The 14,004-nt window shown below is 33.2% G+C and overlaps 2 protein-coding genes across 2 annotated transcripts; both read right to left on the bottom strand.

Moving 5' to 3' along the window:
* Window positions 1–1,088: 1,088 nt before the first annotated feature.
* Window positions 1,089–4,108, bottom strand: LOC114162890 (protein NUCLEAR FUSION DEFECTIVE 4-like). Its single transcript, XM_028046880.1, has 2 exons — window positions 3,431–4,108; window positions 1,089–2,588 (listed from the first exon to the last, which is right to left on the bottom strand). Exons 1-2 carry the CDS (start codon window positions 3,893–3,895, stop codon window positions 1,461–1,463), a joined length of 1,593 nt encoding a protein of 530 aa, XP_027902681.1. The 5' UTR covers window positions 3,896–4,108; the 3' UTR covers window positions 1,089–1,460.
* A 224-nt stretch (window positions 4,109–4,332) lies between these two features.
* LOC114162889 (protein NUCLEAR FUSION DEFECTIVE 4-like) lies at window positions 4,333–6,770 on the bottom strand. Its single transcript, XM_028046879.1, has 2 exons — window positions 6,179–6,770; window positions 4,333–5,761 (listed from the first exon to the last, which is right to left on the bottom strand). Exons 1-2 carry the CDS (start codon window positions 6,671–6,673, stop codon window positions 4,577–4,579), a joined length of 1,680 nt encoding a protein of 559 aa, XP_027902680.1. The 5' UTR covers window positions 6,674–6,770; the 3' UTR covers window positions 4,333–4,576.
* Between the last annotated feature and the right edge of the window lie 7,234 nt (window positions 6,771–14,004).

The following is a 14,004-nucleotide window of genomic DNA, read 5'->3' as shown; positions in this document are numbered from 1 at the left end:
ATTTGAATCTAGCTCTGTCCATCATAAGTTGGTGGATTAAACAAATTGGTTCATTGACTCACTTAATTAAAAAAATATAATTTTCTTTTTTTCTATCCAAAATTTAAATAAATTTTAATACAATCCAAAATAAGATTCAACTCCAGATATAAACCAAAATTACAAAAATATTAGGTTTGCATTTGCCAACCCAATATGTTGGCTAAAAAAATAGAGCCTATTCGGCTTATTACAGGTTCAACCCGGATGAGCCAGGTTCTTGGTGGCCGGATCAAAAATTAACCCATACTGAAATTTGTAAAAAAATTTCAACCCAACTCAACCTAAACTCATGATGGACCAGATTGACCCACGAGTTTTGACCTAATTTGACAGCTATATAAAATAAGCATTTAGATTATTCAATGTGTACCATTAATACTTAACGAGTACATATTTTTATTTTTATTGTCTATTTAAACATTTTGTTTATCAAACAAAACAAAACATACATAAGATATTATACGTCTATTACACAGATAAAACACTTATTACACAAATAGAACACTTATGTCTGTCATAATCTAATACTTATAAGAACATATTTTACTCTTCGTTATAAACACTTAATTAAAACAACTTTGAGATCTTTCAGATTTTATTCCAACAAAACGACTATTCAAAAATAGACATTTGTAAAATTCTTAACCAACAATGATGAAACTTTCAAATTCTTTTACAGATTTTATAAAAACATTCAAATGAAAAATATGTATCAATTATTGTTTCCATCAATGTGGAGGTGAATTCAAAAATAAAAATTTTCAAACCATTTGTGGAAAATAAGGTGTTAACCACAAACTCCTATAACACCTCAAAGAGAATGGTGTAGTGGAGAGAAAAAACTAAGTCTTTATGAGAATGACCAGAACTACTACACTTAATGCAACCTCATCTCCTAAACACTTTTGATAGAAACAACATGACCAACTATTTATAGAACAGTACTTACATTAGACATATATTTGACCATTGATAAAGAAAACTCCCCATAAATTGTAGAAAGGTTGTCATATTTTTGGAATTCAATTTTCATTCAGAAAAGAGGGTCTTCAAAAGTTTGACTCTAGGAATGATATTGCAGATTTAAACTTGTAGAAGCAAGTCTCTGAAGACATGATAGCCAATGTACCCGAGGAATATGAACCAACCAACTAGACTAAATTCACACATGGTGAAGAACCATCGAGCAGTAAACACACCCAAATACAGTTTTTCCCTATGTAAAAATTTAATCAAATATACATTAGAATTGGTAAAGAAGTAGTTCACATCAATTTACAACAAAATTTAGTATCATATATCACAAGAATCAAAGTGAATTAAACCTGTAAACACACACAGAGAGCTAAGCAAAAGCTATGACATTACTTTTAGTCATTGAATCCCTGACAGATCCATTATTCCCTCGCAGTATTCTGTCACTGAATATTTTGAATTCTTCTGAGTATAACCTGACTATAGAAATCTTTGGTCCGAAAAAACAAAAGTAATGCAGTTAGAGAACCCAGAATAGTGGCAGAAGCCATTATGAGAAATGAAAACATAAAACAAGGAGTTCCAATGCATATGTTTCCCCCCGATGCTTCTCTGTCATATATATATCCAACTACTCTGACAGAGAATATATAAGAACCCACAGGACTTGCTATACTAATGGTGTTGAATATGCTGCCCATATTCACAACACCAAATATCTCAGAAGTGAGAGTGGGCATTAGTGACCACTGAGAGCCATAACAAATACCCACCAAAATTGAACCAGCATATAGGGAACCTGGAAGTCCAGAAACAATCACCACATGGCCAATGCTCATCACCATTAAAGTGATCACCATGAATAAAGGTCTTGCCCATCCTCTTGTGTGCAAATAATAATCTGACACATAACCTGCTCCAAATCGACCAAGAAAATTCCAAATGCTCCACAAAGAAACCAAGGAACCTGTCTCATGGCTTGTGTAACCAAGAGATTCCCCTATTTGACCCAAATTATTAACAGTTGCAAGTCCTGATCCCATGCCACAAGCAACAGAAAAAAACAAAATCCAAAAGTTCACAGTTTTCACTGCTTGGAAAAGATTCAGGTTTTCTCCTACTTGCAAACTAGTCCTTTGATTGTTCGAAGAATCTGAGCTTGCATCCACCTTTTCAGGCTCCACAATTAGTTGTGCCCTTTCATCCAGCAGATTTTCTGAACTTCTTTCACTCTTTTCATGTGCTTTAAATGCAATGAAGAGAAGTGAGGCAAGCAACAACACAAGAACAACAAGTATAACGATGCGCACCAATGATTGCAGGCTAAAGATGTTCCCTAGAATTATAACAAACATAAGGTATGCAGCAACAACCAGAGCCATCGCAGAAAATATATTCAAATACTTCCTTTCTTCATTCTCACGAGTGTTGTGGATTCTCACAAACCACATAAGCAGCAAAGTATTTATCGGTGGCAAGAGTGCTAGCATCAGAAGATATGAAATAGGATTGTTGTTGAATAATGTTTTATACACTTGAATTAATATTGCTCCACTTAGACCAAGAAATCCCTATCAAAAAGAGGAAAAACCCAATGAGTAACTTTTATAAATAACTATTATTAATTGTCATTCTATTTAACCTAAATGACAATTACCCATTTCACCACATTCTTTGACTATTTTTTTTTCTTTTTAATAATGCAGTCACCCATCTAATTACTGTATTGAGTTAATAAGTGGTAAACTTTCATTAGCCACACACATCATACAATACAATGACAACAGTAACAAATCCCATAAAATTTACAATATTAATATGAGAACATATCAGGGTGGTAAAATAAGAGTATATTAGTTTTAAAATTTAAAGAAACAGAGTATTTTCATTTTAATTGTTACATTTAATTGTTCATATTTTGAAATGTAATTTTTGATATTATAAGTTATAACTTAGTTTAGTGTAAGCAGTATAGAATAAAGAATTCAAAAATAGGACTTCAATTTATAAAATCAAATTAATAAAAAACAATTTAGAGGGGTTCTAATTTTAAAAGAATCCAGTTATTAGTTTTAGTATTTTTTGTATGCAATTCAATTCAGAATCTCAAATTAATCATTCTATCAACATTAATCTAATTTTCCTTAAATTGTATTCTAAATAAAACAAAAACATCTATATCGATTTAATATTATATCAACTTCAATAAAAGGAGATTTACACATTTTTTTTATTTTATTTTAAGTAGACCCACTTTATCCCATCATTTTACAATATTATTTTTACCCACTTTTTATCACATCCTTAAATATTAATAATTAAATATATTATTCTGGTGGTCATTAACTCATGTTCTAAACTATCTCTTTATTAATTAGGATTCTCCAAAGAGATAAAAGAGAAGAAACAAAACCTTCATAATGCCGACAATGGTGCCGCTGTTGTGAGGGAAATTATGGACGCCGGTGACAACGTTGGAGGTGTTGAAGAAGCTCTGTCCATGGGCTGTCACCAACATGAAGAGGCACATGACGGGGACGGGTACAGGCGGAAAGAGGCCGGCCACAGCGGCCCACATGAGGAAATAGCCCAAGAAGCACTGGGCCGAGCCCAAGAAGTGGACGATCCAGGGACCGGTTGTGGTTGTGCGGGCAAGGAAGTCGTAGAGGAGGCCGGAGAGAACGCCGGCGTTGACTCCGACATCCTTGAAGACGGAGACAAGGTCGAGTGTTGACTGGTCGTATCGCTGAGTGGACTTGAGTGTTTGGGAGTAGATGGAGAAAGTATAGAGTGAGCCGCTGGTGCACTGAATCCATATGCTCGCCACCGTCGATACCCACTTCGAGTTAAGGTAGAATTTGAAGTTCGTAAACTCCATTAAGAAGCCCAGCTCCTTCGCTTTCACAATTTCTTCATCAGAATCAGACTTTTTCTCTATTTCTTATGTTTTCTTAGGTTGCCTCTAGTGAGGACACGTCATGAGCCAGCTATACCTGCTTGCGACCTTTCATCTCTCGCAACTTAAATTATTTATATATCTTTTTATCATGAATTAAGATTTAACAAATAAAAAAATACATATTGAAAAATTATTTTTTATTATATTATTTAATTAAATACTAATATTTATTAACAAAAATTTTAGTTATAAATAATAAATATATTATTTTGAAATATAATATAATATTTATATCGAAGAATAAAACTTCATAATAGATAATTTCCCTTGGCCCAACCCTCTCCAACCTTCTTCTCTTGCATACAAAGCAAAGTTCTATATCAACATTTGGGAAGGTAATTGAAAACTGAAATGCCTTCTGAGAATAGGGAATAATTATGTGTACATTTATAACAAATAAAATACATAATTCAATCAATTTTAAAAAATACATAATTCAATCAATTTTAAAAAATACATAATTCAAATCTTGCTCATAGATGATAACTTCTAGAAAACTGCATTAATCAATCATATATCTATGCCAAAGACAACAAAGAAAGCAAGACTGGTTTCCCAAGCCTTTACCTCGCGTTGAAAGGGAGGCAAATAAAAGCTTCATCATCTTGCATAATGTTTCAATCTTCTAAGCACAACTTGTTTATAAAAGCTTTGGGTACGGAAGTATAATAGCAAAGCAACCAAAAGTGTAAGAAAAGTCACGCCTGCCAGGATAAAATATGAAGACATGAAACAGTCTATGCCAAAGCAAAAATTATCTTCATCGGCTTGCTTGTCATAAATATACCCAACAACTTTCACAGAAAGTATATAAGATCCAAGTGGACTTGCTGCAGCAATGGCATTGAAAATGGTACCCATATGCTTTACACCAAATATCTCCGAAGTGATCGTAGGCATCAAGGACCAATGTGCCCCATAGCCAATGCCCACTAGAACAGGACCCAGATACAAGTTTCCGCGGAAACCACACGCTATAATTAAATGCCCAACAACCATCATCCCCAGTGTTGCAGTCATCAACAGGGGCCTTGGCCAACCTTTTCTGTGCATGATATAATCAGATATATGGCCACCTCCAAAACGACCTAGAAAGTTCCACATACTCCATAGTGATACCATATTGGTAATCTCAATGGTACTGTAGCCAAGGGATTGTCCTATTTGGCTCATGTTATTGATAGTTGCAAGCCCAGAGCCTAATCCAGATATCATGATCACAAACAACATCCAAAATTCAAGCGTGCAGATAGCTTGCAATAGGTTCTTGTCTTCTTCTTGGGGCAATTCGTCATCTGAAGTCCCTTGTACCTGCCCCTCATCACTGGGCAACTCATGGTACTCCACTTGATCCCCCCCTGATGCAGAATAACTGGAAGACGTAGTACCCTTATTTGTAGAAGAACCACTCTCAATGGTGTAGGACTGTGGAAAATTCTGTGACTCCTCCCAATGGGCCTTGATAGCAATTACAAAAGGTGATGCTAGCAGAACCACGAGAATCACAAACTCTAACATCCATCCCCAATATGGCAAACGGACGAAGTTCTGTAACATTATAATGAACACCAGATAGGCAACAATAATCACAGTAACCACAGAGAAACTGTCCAAATGCTTCTTGTAATCACTGCCATGAATTTCATAAATCCTCAACAAGAACATAAACAACACGCAGATCAATGAAGGTAACAGAGCAAGCATCAAAATGAACGTTGACGGCTCCCCATCGAAAAACGTGTGGTAAATTTGGATCAAGATAGCTCCACTCAGTCCGAGAAAGCCCTGAACAATAAAATTCCAATTCAACCAGAACTTAATAAAAATTTAACAAAAAACATAAAATGGTTTCTGATTTAGTTTTCTTTTGTAAGATAACACAAATTTTAAGACAAATTTGTTTAAACAGAAAAAATCATAACAAAAAATAAAAATAAAAAATCTCTCACTACTCCACACAACTTCAAACTCCGGATTCAACTAAAACAATTCAGTGAATATTTCTAAATGGTCAACACAAATTAAACTCATTGAAACAACAGAATCACAGTGAAATTAAAATAAGGCATCCATGCCGTTCCTTTGGTTAAATTAAAATAAACATTTCTCATTTGCATTTTAATTTAAAAATTATGCGGTATGCTTATAATACGTTCGGAACAAATCACTATTCACTCTCTGAACCCTTTGTGTTTCAGTTACCTTCATGATCCCAATGATGGTGCCGCTATACCCAGGGAAGTTGCGCAAGCCAGTGACGACATTGGTGGTGTTCAGGAAGGTTTGGCCATTAGCCGCGAGCCACGCGAAGAAGCTCATGACGGGCACGGGCGGAGGGCTTATAAGGCCCACGACGGAGGCCCAGATAAAAAGGTAGCCCGCGAAGAACTGAACCGCGCCGGAAGCGAGGACCACCCAGGGCCCAGAAAGAGAGGTCCATTTGGACTTGGAAGGCGAGCCAGGAAGGGCGGAGCGATGGGTGTAGGAAACGACGGCGGTGTAGAGGAGGCCAGACAGGACGCCGAAGTTAGCGCCGATGTCCTTGAAAACAGAGACGGTGTCGAGGGTGGATTGGTCGTAGCCCTGCGTCGATTTCAGCACGGCGGAGTAAATGCTAAAGGTGTAGGATGCGCCGCAGCTCGACTGGATCCAGATGGCGGCGGCGACCGCCGTCCACGGATTCGCCACCCACCCCATCGATCCCTTGGTGGCGTAATGGGTTAAGCAGTTTTATGTGGTTTACGTGAACCAACAAAAGACGGGAATTGTTTGTTACGTTTAGGAACCGTACTCCACTGGATATATTTGAAATGGATATATTTGAAGGAAACCGACAAATTTTATTATTGTTTTTTTTTTCAAAAATAACAAAGAATTTAGGTGGTTTGCATGGATTTAAAGATTAACTCATAAGATGGGACATTTTCCTTTCTTTAATGGTTGTTGTTTTGACTGTAAGGTCCAATCAATAATTGAAGTTTCGCCATTACTATTTTTTTTTTTCATTCTTAGTTCTTTTTTACTGAGTTAGATTAATTTTAGATGAAAATTTGAGAAATTAAAAGAATTGTTTAAGAAAAAAAATTATTATAGTAGGTGACAACGAAATTGTGTTGGTGATTGAAAGAAAGGAGAAATAATAATTCGTAAGTTATACTTATAACACATGGAGGTAAAGTTTATACTATACTATAGTAGGTGAAGCTTTTAAGGCACCATAATAAATTAATAACTGCACGCGAAACTCGTAGACACCAAACTTTTTGACCTAATAAACTATTATTGTGTAATGTGTGTACAATATTATTTATTTAGTATTAGTAAAGGTCTGAGTGTGATGCACGATTTTATTTGAGGTTTAATTAAGTTTTAATTTTTTTTATAAATCTTAATATATTTAATAAATTTTTTAGTTTGTTGAATATTAAATATTTGTATTTTTTTAATTTAGTCTCTACTTTAAATTTCTATTATTTGGATGATATGAGTATTATTTTGTCACAATATTTTACTTACTTAATGTAAAATAATATTAAAGTTAGTGTAAAATGAAATGTGATTTTTATTTTTTTATTACTAAAGATTTAATTACTTGGATGGTACCACTTTGGTAGAGATGTGTCAATTTGGTACCTGATTTTAAAAAAGTATAGATTGCATCCAACTTTTGAAAAAGTGTTTAATTACGTCCCTTCAAAACCAAAATTATTAACACCCTCGTGTCACGTGTCAATCTGTGATTTTTTTTTTAATTTTTTATTTCTTTTTCCAAAAAAAATGTCACGTGTCAGGTTCTTGATGTGACACGTAACATTGTCAGTGCCACGTGACAATGCAATACCATATTATCAAATGTCATTGGATTGATTTCAATTTAGTCCCTACTTAGGTATATCTGATTCAATTTTGTCCCAATTTTTTTAATAATTAAAATATTTTTGTAATCCATTTTTTGTAAGATTAAAACTAATTATTTATAAATATTTTTACAAAATTAAGTACTGATATTTATATTTCTCTCCAATTTCAGACCAAATTTATTATTTGTATAAATGTTATCTACTATTTTCTATTAAAAATGATTTTTTAACATATTACTTTATTAATTACTTATGTTTTGTTAATTATTACTTTTTTTTTCAAAATAGAACAATATTGTCTTTCACTAATTTTAAACCAAAATTTTTAATTGTATGAATGTTATACTAATATTATTTTTATTACAAATGACTAAATAAAATGACTTTTACCACTAAATTTTAATATAAATACCAATACTTAATTTTTGTAAAAATATTTATACTTAATTAGTTTTAATTTTATAAAAAATGAATTTTAATTATTAAAAAAAATTGGGTATAAATTGAATCAGATATACATAAGTAGGGACTAAATTGAATCATTGACACATATATAGGGACTAAATTAAAATCAAGACAATGACATTTGATAGTAATAATGACATGTGACAATGCATTGCCACGTGACACTAACAATGACACGTGTCACACTAGGGACCTAAAAATGGCATGTGTCACACCAGGGACCTCACACGTAACAGATTGACACACCTCTACCAAAGTGGATACCATTTGAGTAATTAAACCTTTATTAAATGATCAATTCAAAACTTAAAATTCAACTTCTATGATCTTGATTTTGTGAATTGACTATTAAGAATTAGTTATCTATTGATGAAGAACACAAAAACAAAATTGGTAGAGGAAGAGGAACAATTGACACACAATTTTAGAGTAAGGGAAGAAATGAGATGAATAAACAATTTACAAAATTAGAAAACTAAAACAAATGATTTTTGTTTATGGGCTTAGAGCACATTTAACTTATGTTTAAGCTCTCAAATCTGAAATAAACATAAACCTAAATGTAGGATCTAGTTAGGTCCTTAAGTCCAATTACAAAAAGTTAAAGTCAATGTAAAGAAAATTGGATCTGCATGAGTTTTTTTACAAAATTCAATAAATATGTCTTAACTTCCAAAAATTATAGAAAATATTATAGAACTCAAAATTCAATAAACCATACGTCCATTTTGAAACTCTTGAAATGTAGAATCCAGTGGAATTAGAATCAATCAAAATAATATCTGCAAAAATATTATAATCAAAATAGTGAGCAAATGTTAAATTGGCTAAGAATACAAAATTAAGACAAATACATATATTAAATCTAATTTACTACTACTAAAATGAGTTATTAAAAACTTAAAATAAAATATATGAAAAGTGTTTGCAATATAAAATTAAATTATAAACATGTAAATTAATATTTGATTAAAACACTTGTAATTAGAATATTTGTAAAGTTCATTGTGGGGGAAAAGGTAATCTAAAGTAAATATCTGCAAAAATATTATAATCAAAATAGTGAGCAAATGTCAAATTGGCTAAGAATACAAAATTAAGACAAATACATATATTAAATCTAATTTACTACTACTAAAATGAGTTATTAAAAACTTAAAATAAAATATATGAAAAGTGTTTGCAATATAAAATTAAATTATAAACATGTATATTAATATTTGATTAAAACACTTGTAATTAGAATATTTGTAAAGTTCATTGTGGGGAAAAGGTAATCTTAATGTACTTCATAGCTAAAAAGGGTGTTACGAATAAAGTTGGATACATGTTTTAAAAGAAAGAAAATTTTTACAAAATATTCTTTAACTTTAGAAAATCCTCTATCATGTTGCGGCTAAAAACCTATGTTCCTCGTTCAAGACAAAATATAAGGAGAATTTTTTCGATTTAGATAAATTTAAGAGTATTAAGGTCAAAATAGTTTTCTTTTTTGGCAAGAGGAGTGAGTGTTTTATTTATAGATAAAGAAAAGTCATACATGATCTTCACTCTCAAAGTTGGAAATCTTCTGGTTACAAAAAATATCTCGTAATCATATCCTAATTCACGAGAAACTCGATCCAAATCTTGTCCAAATTCCTTGCTCGGTCCAAATCTTATACGGCCTAAATACTACTCGGTCCAAATTTTGCTTGACTCGAATTCTATTCGGTCCAAATCTGATTTGGCTCAAATCTGCTCGGATTTCTTACTCGTCACCTTTGTTTATAAAAGTTGTTATTTTATGATAAATATCTATTGGGTCAAAATCAAAAGTAACATGTTAAGATGAGCCGCGTCTCCATTTGTAACATGTTTTTATAACTGGAAAACGGAGACGGTGTAGCCCTGGGTCGATTTCAGCACGGCGGAGTAAATGCTGAAGGTGTAGGATGCGCCGCAGCTCGACTGGATGCAGATGGTGGCGGCGACGGCCGTCCACGGATTCGCGACCCACCCCATCGATCCCTTGGTGGCCGAATGGGTTAAGCGGTTTTTTTGGTTGACGTGAACCAACAAAAGACGGAAATTGTTTGTTACGTGAGGAACCGAACTCCACTGGATATACTTGTAGGAAACCAACAAATTCTTTTTTTTTTTTTTGTGTTTTTCAAAAATAACAAAGAATTTAGGTGTTCCTCACGTATTTGAATGCCTTAGATTAACCCAAAAGTTGGGACATTTCTTTACTGATTGATGTTCGAATGAAAGTTCCAATCAATAATTGTACTTCTTATTAAAAAATATTACTCAAATAATACTAATAATAATAAAAATATAAAATAATATAATAATAATTATTAGAGTAATAATAACACTAAGACATATATATAAATCAATGAATATTAATCAGAGATCAATAATTATAATAACAATAATAAATAAAAATAAACCAGGAAAGGAGTAGAAATATCCTGGGTTGAGACACGCATAACGCTATCCTTAGAGAAAAAACGTTCCTACTGCACAGGGCTAAACAAATACACAATCATGTGTTTCATATCATATGCGTTTTTCTCCCAAGATACAACAACCCGTCAGATCGATCGAGTGCAGTGAAAGATCTCCGAACCTTATGAATACCATTGTCTTAAAGATAATATAGAGAAGAAAAGAAGAATATTTCAGAGAAAAACTTTAATGTTTGTTGTCTTTGTTGTTGTTGTTCTCCATGCACCTAGGTTGTATTTATAGGTAGCAAAAGGAGACAAAAGAGTAAAGTGTAATAAGAATATAGCCGTTAACCATAAAACACATTAATCCATAAATTAAAGGTCTATAAAAACATGAATAACAGTAGAATTTTTATTTTTATTATTTATTTTTTAAATTATATTAAAATATTTCTAACACTTTTTTTTTCATTCTTAGTTCTTTTTACCGAATTAGATTATTTTAGATGAAAATTTGAGAAATTAAAGAAATTGTTTAAGAAAAATTTATTAATAAATAGACTATCCTTTTTTTCACTGGTCTGCTAATAGTGACAAGGAAATTGTGATCGTGATTGGAAGCAGGGATCAAGGATAACAAGGGGTGAGTACGTGTATCATGATCCCATTCCATCTCCATAATAAAAATTTATCCTCATTCTCAAACCTAGCGAGTATTCCATTTTTCATTTTTGACCCATACTCATCCCCACTGAGTAACGGATATATTCTTATACATATTCTCATACCCATTTTTTTACTGTTTCAAATATCAATTAAATAATTTAAAAAAAAATATTTAAAAATCATACCAAGGAATCATGATACTATCAAAATATCCAATATTAAAATAACATACTCTATTTTCTTTTCATGATGTCAAATATTAAAAAAATATTATAGTAGTATAAATCTCAAATTAAAGAAGTATCAAATAACAACTAGAGAAAATTCAAATAATTATATAAAAACTAAACAATTACACATTACTAAAATTTTATGATAACCAAAATATTTATTAATTTTACAAACGATCAATGGTTTCATTTGCATCCAATCCACCTATACATAGAAAAAAAATGAAAAATTAGGTATGATATAATAATTGAAATTGAAAATTTTAATTACTAGAATATAATGTACCTTCTTCATCATATTCATTTTCACTCATGAGAACAATTTTTTCTAACACCTACAAACACCAAATGAAGAATATTAAATGAGAATTCATAAAAAAATAGTAACAATAAATATTAATAAATTTGAGTAACTTACCTAGATGATTTGAGTTCCATATCCAACTTCTTGTACACATTAAAGCCTTTATAGTAATATGATAAAGTTGACTACGGTGAGAAGTTAATATCTGATTACCAATGCTAAAATTCAGAAGCTATTGTTGTTATTGGAATAGCTAAAACATCCCTTGCAATTGCTATTGCTTGAATGGTTGGAAACTTTAACCCATTTGTTTTCCACCATGATAAGATATCAAATTCTTGTGTAACTCACAAATTATCTTCTTCCAAGTAATAATCCAACTTTGTTTTCATAATAGTAGTTCTAGATTTTTTTCTTTTTTGTCATAAACTCTAAAAATTCATTCGCATCATTATCAACAACCTTTCCCAACTCCAATGATGTAGCTCAATAAGAAGTGTAACACCCCATTTAAATAATAACTTTAATTTAAATGAAATGCCACACAGATAGAAAATAAGAGACAAGTCCTGGAGTATAAACACTACTCCTTATAATATCCAGAAAATGCTAGAAGAAACCAAAGCACACCACAATGCCAGATACAAACGAAATCCAAGAACTTGAAAATAGTTAAGAGAGTACTAAAGGACAAAGCAGTACGTGGGTCATAGCACTAGAGAAAAGCCAAAATAAAACAGGAACTCCAGTCCAGGTAGACTATTCAACGGAATCATCCCTTCCATGTTGACCTTGAGTACCTCTCGCATCTGCTCACATCAATAAATTGATGATCATCGCAAAGGTAGAAGAACCACATACAAAGCAATCAAACAAGCAAAAGGGTAAGCTAGAGTATAAAACAGTTTATCATACAGATACATGTTATTTCACAGGCCAATGAATATATATCAACCAATCATGTTATGACTTGCAAACAATACACTAAGACTCAGACTCGACTCATTCAGATACATATAATCTAGTCAGATTCAGCAGATGCTTGCACTTGTGGTGGATTCCTCTGCTCACCCTCGAGCTAAGTGTTACAATGTCTCAATCCTCCACACACAAGGTTAGCCCTCAATGAGTTTCAGGCCTTCTACTACTCTCACCACAAGAGTCAGTCCGCTCTAAGTGAGACTAACTGACCCCTTAGAACGTCAGGATGCAACCTTACCTTGAATCCTTACTAAATTATATAGATAGGGCACCACCATGAACTCCCACTAATAGAGGTAATGGAATTGCATTCCGACCAACTGAGGCACACCCATAAAGTCTCACCTAGAGACCTAGGGAATTACGTCCTTGACACATACCAAACATATTTCACCAACCAAATAATACTTATCATGCATATAAGTCTCATGCCAACCCTTTAAAACCAACCTCTTTCATGTTCCAGGTTAATCCATACCAACTTATCATTCTCAAACCATGAATATATAATTGTGTCTTATACTAATACCATGCCACTTTAGTTACCAACCATCTCCTTCATTTTACATACCAAGATCCCACTAACACATCAATCCAATTCATAACTATAGATATTCTATACCTTTCACAAACTTCATACTTTAAATAGATAAATCAATCAATCAAACAATCCATAACAACCAAGTGAAGAAAACAGTGGGGCCTGCAGCGGATCTCGCTCAAGCCAGAAGCCCTCGCTCAGGCGAGAGGAGTCTCCTCGCTCAAACTGCAGACTCTCGCTTAGGCAAGATCGCGATAGAGGCCTTGGGAGGCTTTTTGCACACTCGCTTAGGCGAGCCCTCCCTCGCCTGAGCGAGACTACCCCTCGCCTGGGCTAAGACTGCAGCAGCACATCAAGGCTTCCATGCGTTCTCGCTTAGGCGAGCGTCTCTCGCCTGAGCGAGGTAGTGCCTCGCTCAAAACAAGAGCTCTCCATCTGAGCGAGAGTTCGAGTGTAACCTTGGCCTGCTTCTGCATGTCTCGCCTGGGCGACTTAGTCTCGCTTGGGCGAGAGCAACAGGTCTCGCCACTGTTCTCCCTTCAGCAG

This window comes from Vigna unguiculata, chromosome 9, assembly GCF_004118075.2.
Source record: "Vigna unguiculata cultivar IT97K-499-35 chromosome 9, ASM411807v1, whole genome shotgun sequence".
In the NCBI taxonomy this organism is placed as follows: domain Eukaryota; kingdom Viridiplantae; phylum Streptophyta; class Magnoliopsida; order Fabales; family Fabaceae; genus Vigna; species Vigna unguiculata.
The sequence above is the reverse complement of the archived record's forward strand: the minus strand, read 5'-3'. Positions and strand labels throughout refer to the sequence as shown.

What these genes read in the sequence shown, in the direction of transcription:
- LOC114162889 (XM_028046879.1), bottom strand. Translation starts at nt 6,673, where the DNA reads ATGGGGTGGGTGGCGAATCCGTGGACGGCGGTCGCCGCCGCCATCTGG. An exon ending in CCATCATTGGGATCATGAAG is followed by an intron (nt 5,762 to 6,178) that starts GTAACTGAAACA and finishes TTTATTGTTCAG; the next exon opens with GGCTTTCTCGGACTGAGTGG.
- LOC114162890 (XM_028046880.1), bottom strand. Translation starts at nt 3,895, where the DNA reads ATGGAGTTTACGAACTTCAAATTCTACCTTAACTCGAAGTGGGTATCG. An exon ending in CCATTGTCGGCATTATGAAG is followed by an intron (nt 2,589 to 3,430) that starts GTTTTGTTTCTT and finishes TCTTTTTGATAG; the next exon opens with GGATTTCTTGGTCTAAGTGG.